General features: G+C 39.6%; 2 protein-coding genes across 2 annotated transcripts in view; one reads left to right on the top strand and one right to left on the bottom strand.

The window, feature by feature from the left end:
- The first annotated feature begins 658 nt into the window (after positions 1–658).
- Positions 659–4899, top strand: LOC140943429 (retinol dehydrogenase 12-like). Its single transcript, XM_073392512.1, has 4 exons — positions 659–849; positions 1077–1226; positions 3121–3675; positions 4487–4899. The coding sequence occupies exons 1-4, from the start codon at positions 807–809 to the stop codon at positions 4801–4803; spliced, it is 1065 nt and encodes a 354-aa protein (XP_073248613.1). The 5' UTR covers positions 659–806; the 3' UTR covers positions 4804–4899.
- An 8832-nt stretch (positions 4900–13731) lies between these two features.
- Positions 13732–17460, bottom strand: part of LOC140942645 (cation channel sperm-associated auxiliary subunit epsilon-like) — a 39956-nt gene continuing 36227 nt past the window's right edge. The window contains exons 5-8 of the mRNA XM_073391581.1: positions 16998–17081; positions 16325–16479; positions 15075–15278; positions 13732–14214 (exon numbers count right to left, since the gene is read on the bottom strand). Coding sequence (XP_073247682.1) covers positions 14001–14214; positions 15075–15278; positions 16325–16479; positions 16998–17081 — 657 coding nt within the window. The 3' untranslated portion in view covers positions 13732–14000. The remainder of the gene's footprint in view (positions 14215–15074; positions 15279–16324; positions 16480–16997; positions 17082–17460) is intronic.

Raw genomic sequence — 17460 nt, 5'->3', positions numbered from 1 at the left:
GCTTCCTTTTTGCGATCTACTTCTAATCAGTATTTTCAAACTTGAGATGTTTTATTAGTTGCACCTGCCAGGTATGCGTCCCACACCTCGATGATTTATTGTAAGCTTTGACAGTTTTAAGACCTTTTAAGAAAACGCCAAAATACTGTAATCCAAATTTTCGAACTGCGTGGACACGAAACGAATTAATTCCATATGTTAGAAAGCCTTGTCAAGTTCTTTCAATTTTCTTGCTAACCGTGTGGCCTTTGCCCCTTTCTAAGAAATGTTGGTCTATTATTTATGCCATCTACTAATGTTATTGTTTTGCAGTAGAGTCCTTTGTTACTGTTTGCATTAATCTTTTATTGAATATGAAATTTTTGAACATGCAAAGAGTGACATGATCTAACGGTAATAAACTCATGATCAATGTGATCTCTTAGCTGTTATGAAAATATATATTTTCCCTTGGATTTGTGCCTGATAGTTTGAAGGATCAGGAAAATTCACAAACAATGCACAATGCTGTAGCAGGTGCAGGAAGAACACAGTCTCACCATGTAGCCATGGCAACCATCAGTGGAAAATGTTTAAAAAACATACTGAAACTAAAATCTTATTGTTGTAGTTAAATCTAGCAGTGGGTGCTCAATTTAAACTGAGTGGGAAGGGGTGGGGGTAGAGAGGGGTGGCTTTCTGCTAAACTGCTTACAAGTAAATATTCATTATTCATTCTTTTGTCAGGATCAGTACCATGTGAGGATCACCATCCCAAATGTGGTCACTGGGCAGCGAGGGGTGAATGCAAGAAAAATGTCAAGTGGATGTCCAAGCACTGCAAAGTAAGCTGTGGCAAGTGTTCTCAAGGTATGCACCCTGGGTCTACTGTAAATACATGATATCTGTGGAGAGGAACAAAAATTTTGGACTTGGATAATTTATCTGAATTTGTTTATAAACATCCACTCGGTAAATTCATTTTATTTTAAGTGACAGACGTTATTTTGCTGTTGTAAAACTGTTGTAGCACGGAGAATCTATGCCCTGGGCATATATCTTGGCTGTAAATGTGGTAATTTTTTTTTTTCTTGCAGCCAATGTTTACGAGCTCTCTAGACAAGCTTTGCTAGAAACGCATGGTAGCTTTCTGATTCTTTTTAGTATCCCAGTCATAGTAGTGGTGGGAGTTGTCATCAGGATATACTTTGAAGGACCTTCCTGTCCAAGTTCTGCCAAACTCACAGGTACCTTTCTGCATGCGGTGTTGTACACAGTCAAACCCGTGTACAATGGTCACTCTTGGGAAATGGCAAGGTGACTGTTACATGTATATACAGGTCAACTTTTCAGTGGAAAATAAAAGGCAACTGAAAATTTTGGGAAGTTGTCTGGTGACCATAATATACAGGGTGACCACTACATACTGGGCCGCTATATACAGATCAACTCTGCAGAAAATATAAGACAACTGAAAATTTTGGGAAGTTGTTGGCGGTGACCATATTAATAATTATACAGGGTGACCGCTTTATACAGGTCAACTTTGCAGAAAATAAAATTCAAGTGAAAATTTTGGGAAATTGTCCATGCAGTGACCATAATATACAGGGTGACTGCTACATACAGGGCCGCTTGCTACATACAGGTTTCGCTGTACTTTACTACAGAGCCCTCCTACCACTAAGTTTATTTTTTGTTTGTTTCCATTTTTGTTTGCTAGATTTAAGATAAATTAATAAATTTTACGCCTTGTCTTTTGTATGAGATTAGGTACATAAACTCCACATAACCCCGGGGGCTCACTTCCACATTTTTCTAATCCCTGTTCATGTGTCAGTTTTATTAATTTTAATACAGTCAAACCCCCCAGGGGGGGACTCCCCATATGAAAGGGGTGGGGATGCTCGTCGGAAATTTTAAATTAAACCCCTAAAGAAGACCGATCTAGGCGTGGCCCAAGCATTTTTTGACCTCTAAAAGAGACGAAAAAAATATACAAATCAAATATATATTTTTATATTTTTTCGCGTGCAACCCTGAACGAGACCTTCACGGCTAAATATGATGGTGTTTTGCCCAGAACACCCTAAGTGAGACCAAAATCCGAAATTTACACCCCTAAGCGAGACGACAAGCATCCCCACCATTTCATATGCGGAGTTCCCCCCCCCTCCCTGTGGCCATTGTGGAGAGGTTGCCATTAACAGTTTTTTTTAGGGAGTAAAACATGCTTATTGTGCTAAGTTCATGCTTACTGCATCTCATAATGGTAATCCAATCATATATAATAATATAGAGATAAAATACTCAAAAAACTTTGATAACGTTTTGAATCAAAATGTTAACGTGACAAAACAAGCAAGGTTCACAACATTGAGTATAAGTATCATGGACAATGTTTAAAATATGCTTACTGCAGCAGGATAAATGGAAAATCGACTGAAATGTGATTGCCATGATTAATCATCAATGCACCATACAGAGCAAATTGCATGACCATTCTTTAGTCGCTGAAAAAACTGGCCATTGTTTAGAGGTTATTTTGGCAATTTGGGACATTCGTTAGTGGCCGTTGACGTTGTAGAGAGGTTTAAACAAGAGTCAATGTATAGACTGTCCACCGGGACAAAAGGAGTGGCCATTGTAGAGACGTGGCAGTCGTGGAGAGTTGGCTGTTAGTGGAAGTTCGACTGTATTTTTTTTGTCATGTGGCAATTAAGAAACTCAGCTGAAATTGAAACTTGAACTTGTTTCAAGTTTGAAACATAAAACTTGCTAAAAAGAAACAAAAAGATCACTGTCATTTTTTTCCTCCTTCCGGAGGGTACTACGGTGCCACGTCATAGTGATGGCCGTTCAAGTCTATTTGACAGGCAACGGTTATTATGTGGGTATGTTGGTTCTCACCTTAGATCCAAGAGGTTTTTCTCCGGGTACTCTGGTTTTTCCTTCTTGTCAGAAACCAATGTTTCCAAATTCCAGTTTTATGGCTGATTTGAACCCCAGTGGTGGACAAAAAGAACCACAATTTGGATGTGCCACAATATGTATCTCATGTTGCTGATAATATAATGTTGTAAAGTAAAAGTCCTTTTTTTCTGTCATGTTAAACTTGTTTTTTAATAATTTCACCCTTAGGCAAAACTGTAGTGATAACCGGAGGCAACACTGGTATTGGAAAGGAAACAGCTCGGATATTGGCGTGGAGAAAAGCAAGGGTTATCCTAGCCTGTCGAAACATCACAAAGGGATTACAAGCTGCCGCTGACATTATAGAAAACACTGGAAATAGAAACATAGAAGTGAAAAAGCTGGACTTGTCTTCATTCCAGTCTGTACGAGATTTTGCAGAAGAGATTAATCAGCAAGAAGAAAGAGTTGACGTTTTGATTAACAATGCTGGTTACCTAGGGCCTTTCACATCCACAGTTGATGGGTTTGATAATACTATTCAAGTGAACTATCTAGGTCATTTTCTGCTGACAAACCTCTTGTTGAATAAACTGAAGGTTAGTTCACCCAGCCGCATAATAAATGTATCCTCTGTGCAACACACACAGGTGTCATCGCAAATTGATGTTGATAAAGTCCTCTCTAAAACAAAGGAAGGGCATCCTGGATATTTCCATGACTATAACATCAGCAAACTGTGCCAGCTTCTCTTCACATTGGAGTTAGGCAAGAAATTACAAGGTAAATAGGCAGGGTATATTTGTATAAACTAGTTGTAAGCCACCAAGAAAACATCATTATTATTGAGCTGTTGGACCAGTTAAACCCATTCCCAAACTGCACCACCCGTAACTGCCCCCCCCCCCCCAACTTGAGGATCCATGTCCTCTGTGATGTCAGCAGTTTTGACATCTAACCATTTCCCCCCTGGGGAGGGGGAAACCTTCAAATCATAACGGAATGAACATGATTAGCAAAACAAGCCAGAGAATAATGCACAAAACCATGTAAAGTTGATCCAGAAATGAAGAAAAAATCTTGTTCCACTGCCCACCCCAAAAATTAAGCCTAGTAAATGCCTAGCAAAAGGAAAAAAAACAGATAGAAAGTCAAACGAAGCAGGAAAGACAGAAAGCGAAAGGTAGCAGTCAAAATTGTCTCTTCTGTGTATGCCCAAACTTAGGAAGCCGGAAATAAGCTTAAGGAACAGAAAAAAGTGTAATGCTCACGCAACTAGTGAACGGGTTACGGGGCAGCGTCTTCCTCACCCCCCTTTCTTTCATCTTTTTTCCTGGCCCGATAGTGACAAAAATAGCTTTAAACAGTGTGTTTGGGAAAAATTTCTTGCAGGCGACTGGGTTAAAACATGGTAGCTGTTAAGTAAACACGAACTACCCCATACAGTAAGCTGGGAAGTTAATCAATGACATTCAACAACCTTACTATTCTACATGTGCAACATGGTTCATTAACTATGTGGAAGCAGAACCTAGTATTTCGAAAGTGTGCAATAAATAAAGGCGACTATCCTGTTTTATCTCATCATCTTCAGGTACAGGAGTAACAGTGAATGCCCTTCACCCAGGAGTTGTAGACACCAAAATAATGAGACACTTCCGCATTACAAGGATGTGGATTTTTCAACCAATTCTCTGGATTGTGAGCTATTTCTTTTTCAAATCAACAAATTCTGGAGCCCAGACCTCTGTGTACTGTGCAGTGGCCGAGGAGCTAAAAGATGTGACTGGAAAATACTTCAAGGACTGTAAGATGACAGAGTGCAGTGCTTTAGCAAAAGATGAACGGGTGGCAGTTGAACTGTGGAAGAAAAGTGAACAAATAACTGGACTTCAAAAACATGAACAGTAATTCACAGATTTTGTAGTCTTTTCTCTTTCATCACCTTTCACGGTTTCGAGAGGTTTCTATTTTTACCAATATAGAGACCTTAGTAGATTCTAAGGAGCCGACCATTTAACTCTTGAGGGAGGTGGGGGGGGGGGTGATTTTGAAAAAAAATTTCCTGCAAGCGCTTGTCGGAAGAAAAAATTGCATGCAGCACAAATGTAATAGAAAGCTTATAGGAAAAAATGCGAAAAAATTTCCTGCCCACCAGAATTACTAGAAAAAAAAAAAATTCTTGATGACCAGAAATCACCCACCCCTCCCCTCAAGAGTTAAATGGTCGGCCCCTAAGACGAGGTCGACCACGAGGACGAGATTTTTTTCATAATAAGTAGTGCGCACGCGTGACAGGGAGCTTAAGCAACGACGACGGCAACGGCAAGGAGAACGGCAAAAAAGCAATTGGTTTGGATTGACAAAACAACAACTTTGCGCGTGCATCACACTTTTTTGTACATTTTCTTCCCGTCGTTGCACGGCTGCGACGTGAAACTTCCTGTTTTCACGTTTTATGTAGAACGTGAACTTAAGACAATGATTCTCATTTTCCACGGCAAGAAATATGGCATTCACCGTCTTGGAAAACTCTCGGTTAATTTTCGAAAACGCGGCATTTTGCTAAAGTTCTCTCGCGTTTTCCGGTCGTAAAATCCACTCTTTTTCCGTCGTTTTCTGGCCGGTGAATTTGAGTATTCGTTCCATTATCCGATAGTTTTCAGGCTCAGTTAACACCAGGAGAACGCTTGTTTTACTGGCGTTAACCGGACCGTTAACGCACGGATAATTCATGCAAAACACACGGAAAACATACGGTTAACACATGATGAACGGATCGTATTCCGTTGTTCACCGCCGTTTTCCAGTGACTTAACATCGCGTTTTTTGGTGTTTTCTGGTGTTTTCAAGTGGCAAAACAAAGAATTCACAGACGTTTTCCGTCATTCTGCGTGAGTTTTCTCGGGTTTTCTGGGGCAGCGAACAACTAGAAAATGCCGGGAAACAGCATGTTCACCAACGTTCACCCATCGGTTAATGAGATGTTTTCCATCGTTTCAAAACTTTTTTCTCCAGGAAAACGCGCCGTTTTCAGTGTCGAATGCGCTTATTTTCGCGCATCTTCTACGTTTCCAGTGTGATCTTATGCGGGAATGTAACTTAGTCCTTTATTCACTGGTGTTTTTGTTCAAAATTTAGCATTCGTTGTTGCAGTTTTGTTTTTCCCGGCGCCCGCCACAGGTGCTTTAAACGACATACAAATACTTCGATTCTCTCCCCGATATCCCTCAATGGAAACAAGTAATGAAAAGCTCTCAATGTACTTCTGAACTCTTTTATTATCAGCAACTCAACTCATCGTCTGCAATACAGAATGCCTCTAATTGATTATGAACACTCCACAGCAAACTGAAACTACCATTTATAAAAATGCATTCAATCATAGATAAGATATTCACAAAATTCTATACTATCAAATGAATATGGTCAGTACAATTCAGAAAACTCTTGACAATATATCTACTGATAACCAACTGACCCAAATAAGAACAGTCGGGAGATATCGATGCTAACTTGGCATGTACAAATTAATTTCAGTCAACATTCCACTTACATACAAATTGTTTTCGGTAGTAAAGTTTCTATTTATACTCAAAATTCTATTCAATACGAGCACACATTGACTTTAATACAATACTGTTTCCAAGGTCAAAATGAAGTTGATCCACTCCTCAGTTTAAGAAGTCCATGTGTGCTCGTATTGAGTGGAATTTTGAGTGCATTTCCTTTAAGGATGAGCACTCTCTCGGTTTGCTGGTGAAAATCACCTCGAATATATCCAACTAGTGGTCTATTATCAATGTCACATTCTGATTGGCTGAGCTACTACTAGGCTATATGTTATAGCCCACTAATAGCGAAAAGCGCCGGCTTTGAAAACCAAAACAATGGCGGCTGAACCGTGTTTTTGCTAGCTAAAGTTGTTTTGTCTCGATATTTTGGACCAACTAGTTGAATTTTACTAAAACATTAAATTATTCCTCTCGCCCTCATGGCCTCTGAGTCACTAGCCCATTTGGGCTTGAGGCATAATTGTTAAATCTATGTCGACCAGTGGAACCCCAAATGGCAATAGCACACTGTTAAAGAAATTTCAAGTGCCATATTTGTTCTGAAATAAATCTTGAAACAAGGTTTTCCCTGATTTACTTTCAAAAATGTATTGAAGGTCCACTGTTATCAAGCATTGAAAAATGAAAAGAACTACAATTTAGTGGCCCAGAGCAATGACTCAGGAACTTCATTACGGCCTCTTGTACTTGGAGGACCAACCCTTCTGTTAACAGATTGCCTTTTTTGCTGGTTGGACATACTTCTTCTACAGCGAGAGTCCAAATTGTGAAAAAAACATGAAACCTCCTCTGATCTCCACTCTAGGGGCCTTGTTCTGAGAACATCACCCTCCTCATCTGACTCATCGGACGGAATCAAGGCTGAATGTAGGGCTTCTAAGACTGGCATCTTCTTCTCACCTTCTGTAACCAATTTTAGTCTTTTCTCAAGTTTCTGGGTAAAATATATAGAAATCAATTAATTTTAATAAATTTGTTTCTAACTTTCACAGCGTCTGTAGTCAAGAGAAATATTCTCATTGAAAAACCAGTAATGGTCACTGATCTGTAGTTGTCACATTTAGTGAGGCTTAATTCCTTTCCCTTTAATTGAATTATTCACAAATGCTACCAACCGAGTAATGCCACTGGATTGTGTTCTATCCCTTGAATCCCTTCTTCAAAACTGCAACAATACTGTTTGAATATAGATGTTATGTACAGCTAACTATATACTTGTGGAGTCAGATGGCTCGTGATTAATTGATCACAAAAGTGTCGTTGGGTGGGTATGAAGGCTGATAATTTACTTAATCCTAGTCAGGGTTGTCATTAAGAGCCGGGGGCTGGGGATTTTCCCCGGCTACTAAGAGAGTGGCCCCCCGGATACTTTTATTGGAAAATAGAAGAAAAATAGAACCAAAAGAAATCCCTAACCATTTGATTGCCCGCCTACTTGTTGTATTTACCCGGCAACTTGAAATCTTAGTGACAACCCTGCTAGTTCAAGAGTTCTGTAGGAAGGTTGAACTGCTTTTTTATATCACTGTGTAATCATTGTTGTGCTGGCCCCATGAATAAATTTTTGACAAGCTTGCAAGCGCTGACTCAATAAGTAGCCATTATTGCACGACTGTTTCATGGTTGCATTAGGTAAGTCCAATTTTGGTTGATTGCCACCAGGGAGATAATTTAAGATAAGATAAAGGATGGTAAATTTTCACTCAAACAGTTCGGTGTGGATTTGGGGTTAGAACAACGGTGTTGTTGTTTTTTTTTTTGGGCAGCAACTCATAAAGAAACAAGCAAATGCTTGTAGCCTAGTAGTTGCTATTTTGTGATGAATATATTTGTTGGTATCCTTCGTTGGGCTTCCTTCTCATTTGACCTCAACTGCAGAAGGGGCTCAAGAAATGCAAAAAAAATATAAAAATTACCGTAAATTTTCGAAAATAAGCCCCTCCAAATATAAGCCCCTCAAAATCATAACGCAAAAAACCCTCCGTTAAATTGCCTCTCCGAGTATAAGCCCCCCGGAGGCTTGTACATGGAATTTGCTCTCGAATACAAAGTAAAACGAAGCAAAAATGGTAAATTTCCTTCCAACTACAAGCTAGCCCAATCGATTTTGAAATGCAAATTTGCCTCCGTACATAAGCCCCTCAAAAAGGGCCTTTGAAAAATATAAGCCCCGGGGCTTATTTTCGGAATTTTACAGTATTTGAGTGGTAAGAAAAATTGTTCCATTCTGATCAGTTTCTGTTATTTTTTTCCTACATTTTCCTCTCACAACATTTTTCAACATCAACAAATATTTTGTTATTCATCACAAAATATTGTGGCCATTACAGGAAATTGCTTGTGAGTTAATTTGTTTTTCCATTTTCCCTTATGTGCTTTGCAATGCTACTTGACCTGACAGTTGAAATTATTATATCAAGTGTGCTCAGGAAAATTTGACGAGTCATAACTTTGTTGAAAAATGATACGAGTGAAAAATGTTGGAAACAATTTCAAAACCTGAGCAGAAAGGAACAATAATAATTCTACTACTTATATAATTTTGTAAAATAATTTTTGGCATTTCTCAAAATCCTTATGCAGCCAAGATCACAAGAGAATTAAGCCCACAGGAGGGATCAACAACAAAAAATAAACACTGGTAGATCACAAAATAACGTAGGCTACAAGTGTTTGCTTGTTTCCTTATGATTGGCCACCAGAAAATAGGTGACAATGCAGTCCAAAAAACTAATCTCACCCCAGAACCACAATGAACCTTTGGAGTGAAAATTTCTTATCTATTATCTTCTCTTAAAGTATCTTTTTTAGACAGGTAGGTACTCAAGCAAAATTTGGACTTACCTAATCTAACCAAGAAACAACAGCACAATAGTGGCAACTCAAGTCGGCACACTTGCAAACTCGTCACAAATTTTTTGTCATAGCACCCCACAATGATAAGTTCAGATTTGAAAAAAGGTTCAACCCTCTTACTGAACTCTTGAACTTGGATTCTGTATATTATCTGCCTTCACACCCACCTAACAAAGCGTTTGTGATCAGTTAATCACAAGCTATACAACTACACAAGTGAGCTGCCATACACTGTGCTGCATACATGTAGCACCTGGGTTTGCTTTTCCCCCAACCCGCCTCCCCCAAGCTGATTCTCAATTTCCTTTGTCTCTTGGGGCTAGGAGACAAAGGAAGAATCAACCAGGGTTAAATCAAGATTAACCTGAAAACAAATTTGACCCATAGCAATATGCTTTGCATGAATTCTCCCTCCATGTAAAAGGCCACTTAAAGGGACACAGTCAGCTGATGCACATGCGCATTACATACCAATTCTTAGCTGATTTGCATATCACAAGATGCGCGTGAAACAGAAAGTGAGAAGCGCCTCTGGAATATCTAAACAAACCTTGTGGAGTTGAACTAATTGCAAGTCAAAATCTTAGTTATAGACTGTAAGTTATATCAGAGCACTCATTTTTTTATATGGGCAATTCCAGATGAGACAATGAAATTTTGAATTTTTTAAAATAAAATTTTGTGCAATAAAACTTATACCAACAGAAAGTTGAGACAATGGGGTGTTTGAAATTACTGAGATCTTGTGCATCTTGTCCATGTGCTTAATGTGAGAAGGCATGAAATCCGAAGAATTTGAATCTCATCATATTTGGAATTTTTGGAATGAAATTTTAAACAAAGTTTTTACATCTAAGAAAACATGACAATAAACATAAAAGTATGTGTGTATAACCTTACACTATCATTAGGCCATAAATTATTATATCCAACTACTGGCACTAGGATGTTCTAGGATGCATAAAAGTTTGCTGAGTCAGAAAGAGGTTTTCAGAAAAAAAAATGGAAGATCGAATGAAAACCTAGGCAAGATTAAAGTGGATTTCTAGATGTATCTGATGTGTACATTTGATTTTGAGTTGAGGTAAATCTTTTTCAAACTGGAAAAAGTAGTGTCTAGGTCAGTGTGGCCCAATAGGTGACTGTGTCCCTTTAATTGCTCTTTTTACCAGCAGCATCCGGTTATCTGTAATATTTAGAACTTGTGAGACTGATCTGCCTCGGTTAGTTTAGCTAGCTGCAAGTCAGCCAGGATTGATTGTAAAAATTAATACTTTGTCATATAACAAATACGCTGTGGCTATATGGCCAGTAACCGGTCAAGGTTTTCAAAATACTAAATGACCAGCAGTCCTGTCTTTTCAGTAAATTTCACAAATCGAACAAGTCCAGCTAACCAAACTATCATATGTCGATTAAGAAAAGTCAAGCGATCCTGAAATGCTTTATAGATCTCAAGAATAACGTTTGGCTCACGCTGGGCTCAGAAGACGAAACCATGTTTTGTGACACTCAGAATTTTTTTTTGCTCAACTGTCGGTCAAGATGTTGAAAACACTAAATGACCAGCAGTCCTATATTCTCCATAAATTTTCGCAGATAGAAATAATCCAGCTAAACCAAACTATCATATGTCGATTAAGAAACAGTCAAGCGAAATGTACTGAGAATATAGGACTGCCGGTCATTTAGTGTTTTCAACACCTTGACCGGCAGGTCTAGCTGAAAAAAGTTCTAAGTGTCACAAAACATGGTTTCGTCTTCTGAACCCAGCATAAACAACGCTACACTTGAGATCTATAGAGCATTTCAGGATTGCTTGACTTTTCTTAATCGACATATGATAATTTAGATTAGCTAGGATTTTTCGATTTTGTGAAATTTACGGCGAACATAGGACTGCCGGTCATTTAGTGTTTTGAAAACCTTGACCGGCAGTCAAGCTGATAAAAGTTCCAAGTGTCACAAAACATGGTTTCATCTTCTGAGCCCAGCATAAACCAAACACCACACTTGAGATTTACAAAGCATTTCAGGGTTGCTTGACTTTTCTTAATCGACATATGATAATTTAGATTAGCTGGGATTTTTCGATTTTGTGAAATATACGGAGAATATAGGACTGCCAGTCATTCAGTGTTTTGAAAACCTTGACCGGTTACCGGCCATATAGCCACAGCGTAACAAATAAATTATCATGTCCAAACTCCTGGCCTCACATACATGCTACATCTGCAAAAACAAACTCCCACAAAAAATTGTGCTACACGGTACGGTAAGTTTTAGCCTATCTTCCAGAGCCGTTCTCTTGTCCCTTCCAAGAAAGTTTCCTTAGGTAGTTGTATTCCGGATTCCGAATTTCACTATTCCAGATTCCTCACTTTATACGTAGCTTACTAACAACCCCAACTCCTCGACTTGCATTCAATTTCGAGATCAATTCGTTACAATACATGCTAAAAGAAGTTAAAATAGATCTTACCCTAATTGTCTTGAAACCGTCAGTTAAGAACTGGCGCTCTTTTTCCTCCTTCTAGACGCTTCTTCGGTCGAAAATTCACACAGCTCGTCTACAGCTTAACGGTAAGTCTGTTGACGTCCGCTTCTTTCTCCGTTTTCTCGGCCACTTGCGCCCTCAAAACCTTGCTTCCCTTAATCGTGGCTTGTAATAACAAGAAGTAACGGTCCGAAACAGAGATTTCTTGGCCAAGATCGACCGCGGACATGGCAGCAAAACAACAAAAACTCGAAATTCCCGCAGCCTTCTTCGAAATGTGAGAAAATTTTCCCACACGAAAGAAACGCGGACTTTGAGGTCATGTGATCTTATTCTTTGTGTCACTCATGATGTCGAGGCTATCGAGCCTGGTTACTAGGCAAACAGAAATGGTCTGTTCCATTGCGTTTTAGCTCCGCGGCCTCGCGGCAGAAGTAAGAGTATGAGAAGCCTCTGCATCCATTTTGCATGCCTTGAGTTTCTTTCGAAAACAACCACGATTACGACAGACCTCTAATAAGTCTTATCGTATTCAGAATTTGCTGAACTGAGATTACTGAGAAGTCAATTTCCGTTGTAATATTCACAGACACCGCCTTGCCAAAGTTGTTGCTGGAATTCTTGGCAGGAAATGTTTGGACCCAAATAAAACACGGCGGTCAACGGCCTGTTTACACATTGCTGATAACGATGGTAAAATGAGTTGCAAAACGCAATATTGAATCGCGTTTGCCAGGTGCTAGAAAACGTGAAATAAACGGCATGTTTTCCTGGTGTTACTGCCGGTGAATGTTGAGTTTTCCAGGAATGTTGCTTGTGTTACCCGAAGTCGGAAAAGGATTTAGGAACGTGATATTTTCACGACATTAACCGTTTGGTAAAATTTCCGGTTAACGAGAGAAAACGAGCTGTTCAACCCCGTTTTCCATGTGCTGGATAATGTGACATGAACAGCATATTTTCCCTCTGTTAACTGACGGTGAATGCCAAGTTGTCGCTGTCTTTTCCGAAGTTGGAAAACGAGTCACGAACGCGATATTTTCCTTACATTAACCGTTTGGTAAAATGTGCGGTTAACGAGAGAAAGCGCACTGTTCAACCACGTTTTCCGTGTGCTCGAAAACGTGAAGTAAACAGCATATTTTCCTGGTGTTAACGGATTGTGAACGCCGAGTTTTCCTTGCGAATTCCGAAATGAGAAAACGGATCGTGAACGTGGCATTTTCAATACATTAACCGTTTGGGAAAATCACCAGAAAACAGGAGATTTTTTGCCGTGTTCTTTTTCAAACTTAGAATCAGACCTTTAAAAATTAATTCTAGAAAAATTCGTCAACATTTGACAAACTGAACGAGATGGAATAATGGCACTGAAGTTTGAAACAAAGCGAATACACTTTTTTGGTGACGTTTTGTTTACCACATGCTCCTGGTTTTAGTGAAAATGTGTGAGTGTGGAAACAAGTTATCAAATGTTAGAAGTTGCATTTTGTCATCGGGAAAGGGCTTAACCTCCCTCAATAATAATAACCGTGTTACCTCACGGTTAAATTTTCTGGTGAAAAAAAAAAATGTAAAAATGAAACTTTCTGACGTGGTTTTTTTAGAAAACGCGAGAAAACGTTAAACTAGTCTCGTCCTGGTGTCGTCTGCGAATCTACGTCATCTAAAGGTCTCTGTTGTTTGCGGTTGGTATAAAACCTGTTCCATAGTTTTTTCTTCAGTTTTTATACATCTCTTACCAGAATATTGAACTTTCTTATCAAATAGCGTAATGTAACACTGCTCAATGTAAATTGAAATTTCTAACACAATGCTCTTTTGGTGATCAAAAAGAACATAAAAGTTTTCATTTGACGTGACAAGCGCGATTAATTTAAAATTATAAAGAAGGAAAAACTAACTCACGTAGCCAACAAGAAGATTTAAAGACGTTTAATATATGAAGTTACAATGCTTAAGATCTCCTAAGTTGATTAAAAGTGATACAAAAACAGTATTAACGATTTACTTTTTTTTTGGCAAATGACACTGGTTAGAAAAGCTAAATTTGTGGCAGTTTTAAACTTCGCCGCAGCCACATTATGGCTTATCGGAACGTAACCTGTGTTCAAAACAGTAAGATGCGACAACGGTAAGAGGGGGTGAGGTAGGGATAAGGGGGAGGGGGAGGTGGTAGATCAGTCGAGGTCACTCGGTAGAGGTGGTTGTGTATTTAAGCTGTTCATGACTATGTCTGCCGCTTGGAGGGATTCCTCTACCAGGCATTCCTCTGGCAGCCGATTGGTCATGAGCATTGCTGTTCCTGTAAAGCGGCGAACATTGTGACCTGTGGAGCGTCGATGAGCCTGGCCTTCATCATCTGCTCCTTGCTGATAGGAGGAAAATAGGCTCCTGCAACACAAGACATGTGTAAGAGGGTAACGGGCATAGTGAGCGGTGAACTTAATCTATTCAAAACTAGGAATTTGCCAAGCGAAACTGGCGATTCTAAGTGTGAACTAGGAGGTACTGTGTGAGGTGGCGACACAACACAAGTAAAATTGAGTATATGTATTTAATAGATTTATCAACTTGAGGTAATGTTACACGAGACGATTCTCAACGACGATTTTTAGCGCAACACAGCGTTGCAACATTGTTGCGATGTTGTTTCGAATTGTTGCAACACTGTTCCAACATTGCAACGCTAGCGCTGTGTTGCGCTAAAAATCGTCGTCGCAAATCGTCCCGTGTAACATCACCTTCAGGACCTGTCGACATGCCTCTCGTCCGCAGCCTTTCCCACTCCCCCAACCCACAGACCCCGCCTGAAAGGAAAGCTTCTTGTAACAGGGAGCTTCCAGAATATAACTGGAATTCGAATTCACGCCTCTCCATGTCCCATAAAGAAGGATTTTTTTCTTTTGCGTGCAAGGAAAATAGATAAAGTGCCTAAGACGTCACAACAGCGTGCTGTACGAGAGTAAAAATCCCTCACTGCGAAGACTGGCACTAGGGGAAATATCTTAGAATTGATGAAAGAAAATTGAAGCACATCATTTAGTCGAGGAAAAATTCGCCTGTTCCAGGCTCCACGATAGTAATGTACAGGGATTGTGAAACCTCATGCGAAAACTGACGTGCCCGGGGGTTGGGGAAAAAGGAGATCGCGTGCGTCTTATGTTTCTATAGCTTGTTTTCGCGGCCTCCCTATTATCTGAATGCCTGGCACAGCAGGTTAAGGAAAAGTATGGTTCAAACTTTGTTCTTACTTGAGTTCCTGCAGCCTTTGTTGTTCTTCCTCATCTTCCTGATGTCGATGCAGTGTCTTTTTAGTATAATGAGCAAAGCTGATGTACAGTAGAACAGTGCTACTAAGAGTCACCACTAAAACAGACACAAGCTGCGGCAAGAATTCCTTCGCTTCATCAGTGCTTGTTACTTCAACGGAAAACCGCGTGGTAAGTTCACAAAAACTGCAGGGATATAGATGACAAGGAAAGAAAGACATCAGAAAAAAAAGCACCTATCGGTAATGATATAAAACGCCCAGCTATGCTGCAGGTACCGCCGCCTGAGGTTTTAGGAAAGGTTTTAGGTTTTTGGTAAGGGCGTAGCCAACTATTTTTTCCTTTTAAGCCCAAATTTTAGAAAGGGTATCATGTTTAGGGCATTTTTTAAGGAGCCACTTGGCTACCTAGTACCTAGTATTTGTTAAGTGGTGATCAGTTCTACAAAAGTTAGTCTCCAGAATAAAAAAAATCAAAAACAAAAACAAAAAAGAAATCAAACAAGGAAAAAATTGTTTACTAGATATTATTTGATAGCAGATACTCCAAAATAATGGGTTTTTAACCTATGTGATCTCAGCAGGTAATGAGAGTAAACAAACGGGAATCCTGCGACGTATCTGCTGGAAAAACCAAGAAGGTGCTAGCGACATTATTTTCCTAGTAAATTGTGTGCCAATTTTGCATGCCCCGTTACCTCGACAGACATTGGTTCTTGTAGTGTAGGTGCAACTTTACACCCTGTTAAAATGCATTACATAAGCTCATTTTGAACCAAATTCTTGTTAAGTCCGGGCTTAATGGCTTAAAGGCAGCCTCGCCGCCCCTGGTTGGTAAGGCCATGGGCTCAATCTTTAAGCGACACTTGAAACAACTAAAAGACATGTAAACCTCTAGGCTGCTCCATGCTTTAGTTAGCGAACAGCTTCTCTCCAAGCCTGTGGGTGGGTTGTTAATGCTACAAGGGATTTTCGAGAGGGACAGCACTACTGTAATCGTCCCCATTGTTATCACGGCTTTTTAGCCTAATCAAAAGCGCCTATGGTATGAAGCCGTCGCGCGCGATAAATCTCGCCAGCTACAACGCAGTCTACGTCTTTCCACATTCTTCGCAAAGTTTTTCTCGCGCGCTCGCTAGGCTTTGCGCTCGTCCCGAACTAAGAGGCTAGAAAAACCTCTAAAATCCCTTAAACTTGTACAGGCCATTTTTTTTAGCTAGAAATATTACTCACCTCAAATGAGCACCAACAACTCTGAGTTGGAATCGAAACAACCCAGAACCAAGAAACACCAACTGGGATATCCCGGATGAGTTTAGAATCTCGTACGGCTGGCTTCCATCAAAGCTCTTATCACTTGGGTCTGGCTCGAAACAGCTTTGATAGTTCTTAAGAATAAGAGAGGGTGTCACGTTTGTTCAATTTATACCAAACAACTACAACAACAATAAATCTTTACTTTTCCTTAATTCAAGTTTCACAAAAGCGCACTGGCAGTTAGGGCTTTGATCTTGGCAGAACAGACTCAGTCAATTTACTCACCTCATATCCTGTAAACAGGCTCTCTGTTTGGGGAAAAAATAACGAGGAAAAAGAAGGGGAAGGGGGGAGAGAGGCTTTTCGCTTTTCCCTCTCCCTACCAAAGGCCTGTTCACAGGCTACTCACCTCACTACTACTGCAATCAATTTAGGTAATAATTTAATTCTTTTGTATACATGTCTGCCTATACACAAAAGACGTTACAAAGGAGAAAAAGGATTTTGTTTTTGGAGTGATTTTACTTTATCTCCTATTTAACAAGTGAATTGGCATCAGTTTTAAGCAATTAAACTAACATTTAGACATCAGCGCACGATAGCTCAAAAAAACAAATAAAATAAAATAAATAGGAAAAGAAAAACCAACATTTTGCGTCCAGAGGTTTGTTGTTTCTCCAGAGGTATTTGTGGTCATTATTCTCCATGACTGAGCTTCTTTTAAACAACCAGCCTATCAAAGAAAAATAAGCAAAATGAGGAGGATTTTACCAAGTTTCTCTAAACTGAGTGGACATGTGTTCCGGCCGATTTCGTTAGTCGTATTAATTTCATTTGACGACAAGTCAAACTCAGCAATCAGGGAAAGTAAGTTCTGCACTAACCTATATGAATATAAACACAAATGCAGCAAATCACTGAGAATATTGGATTATGGCCTGTGCGGTAACGCCATAACGCCACTTTATTAAAGAAAATGCAAACAACTAGTACAAAATAGAAATGAAAACGTCAAATAGAGTAAGCCGTGCCAGGGGGGCCAGAAAAAACCTAACCTAAAAAACCCCGTGGGGAAAAAAGGGATAGGAAATCTGGGGCGGGCCAGGCACGAC

This window comes from Porites lutea, chromosome 7, assembly GCF_958299795.1.
Source record: "Porites lutea chromosome 7, jaPorLute2.1, whole genome shotgun sequence".
Classification (NCBI taxonomy): domain Eukaryota; kingdom Metazoa; phylum Cnidaria; class Anthozoa; order Scleractinia; family Poritidae; genus Porites; species Porites lutea.
The sequence above is the reverse complement of the archived record's forward strand: the minus strand, read 5'-3'. Positions and strand labels throughout refer to the sequence as shown.

Bases quoted from the DNA above. Each gene is read 5' to 3' on its own strand.
- LOC140943429 (XM_073392512.1), top strand. From the start codon at position 807: ATGTCCAAGCACTGCAAAGTAAGCTGTGGCAAGTGTTCTCAAG. The intron at 1,227-3,120 runs GTACCTTTCTGC...TTTCACCCTTAG, and splicing joins AAGTTCTGCCAAACTCACAG to GCAAAACTGTAGTGATAACC. The intron at 3,676-4,486 runs GTAAATAGGCAG...CATCATCTTCAG, and splicing joins GTTAGGCAAGAAATTACAAG to GTACAGGAGTAACAGTGAAT.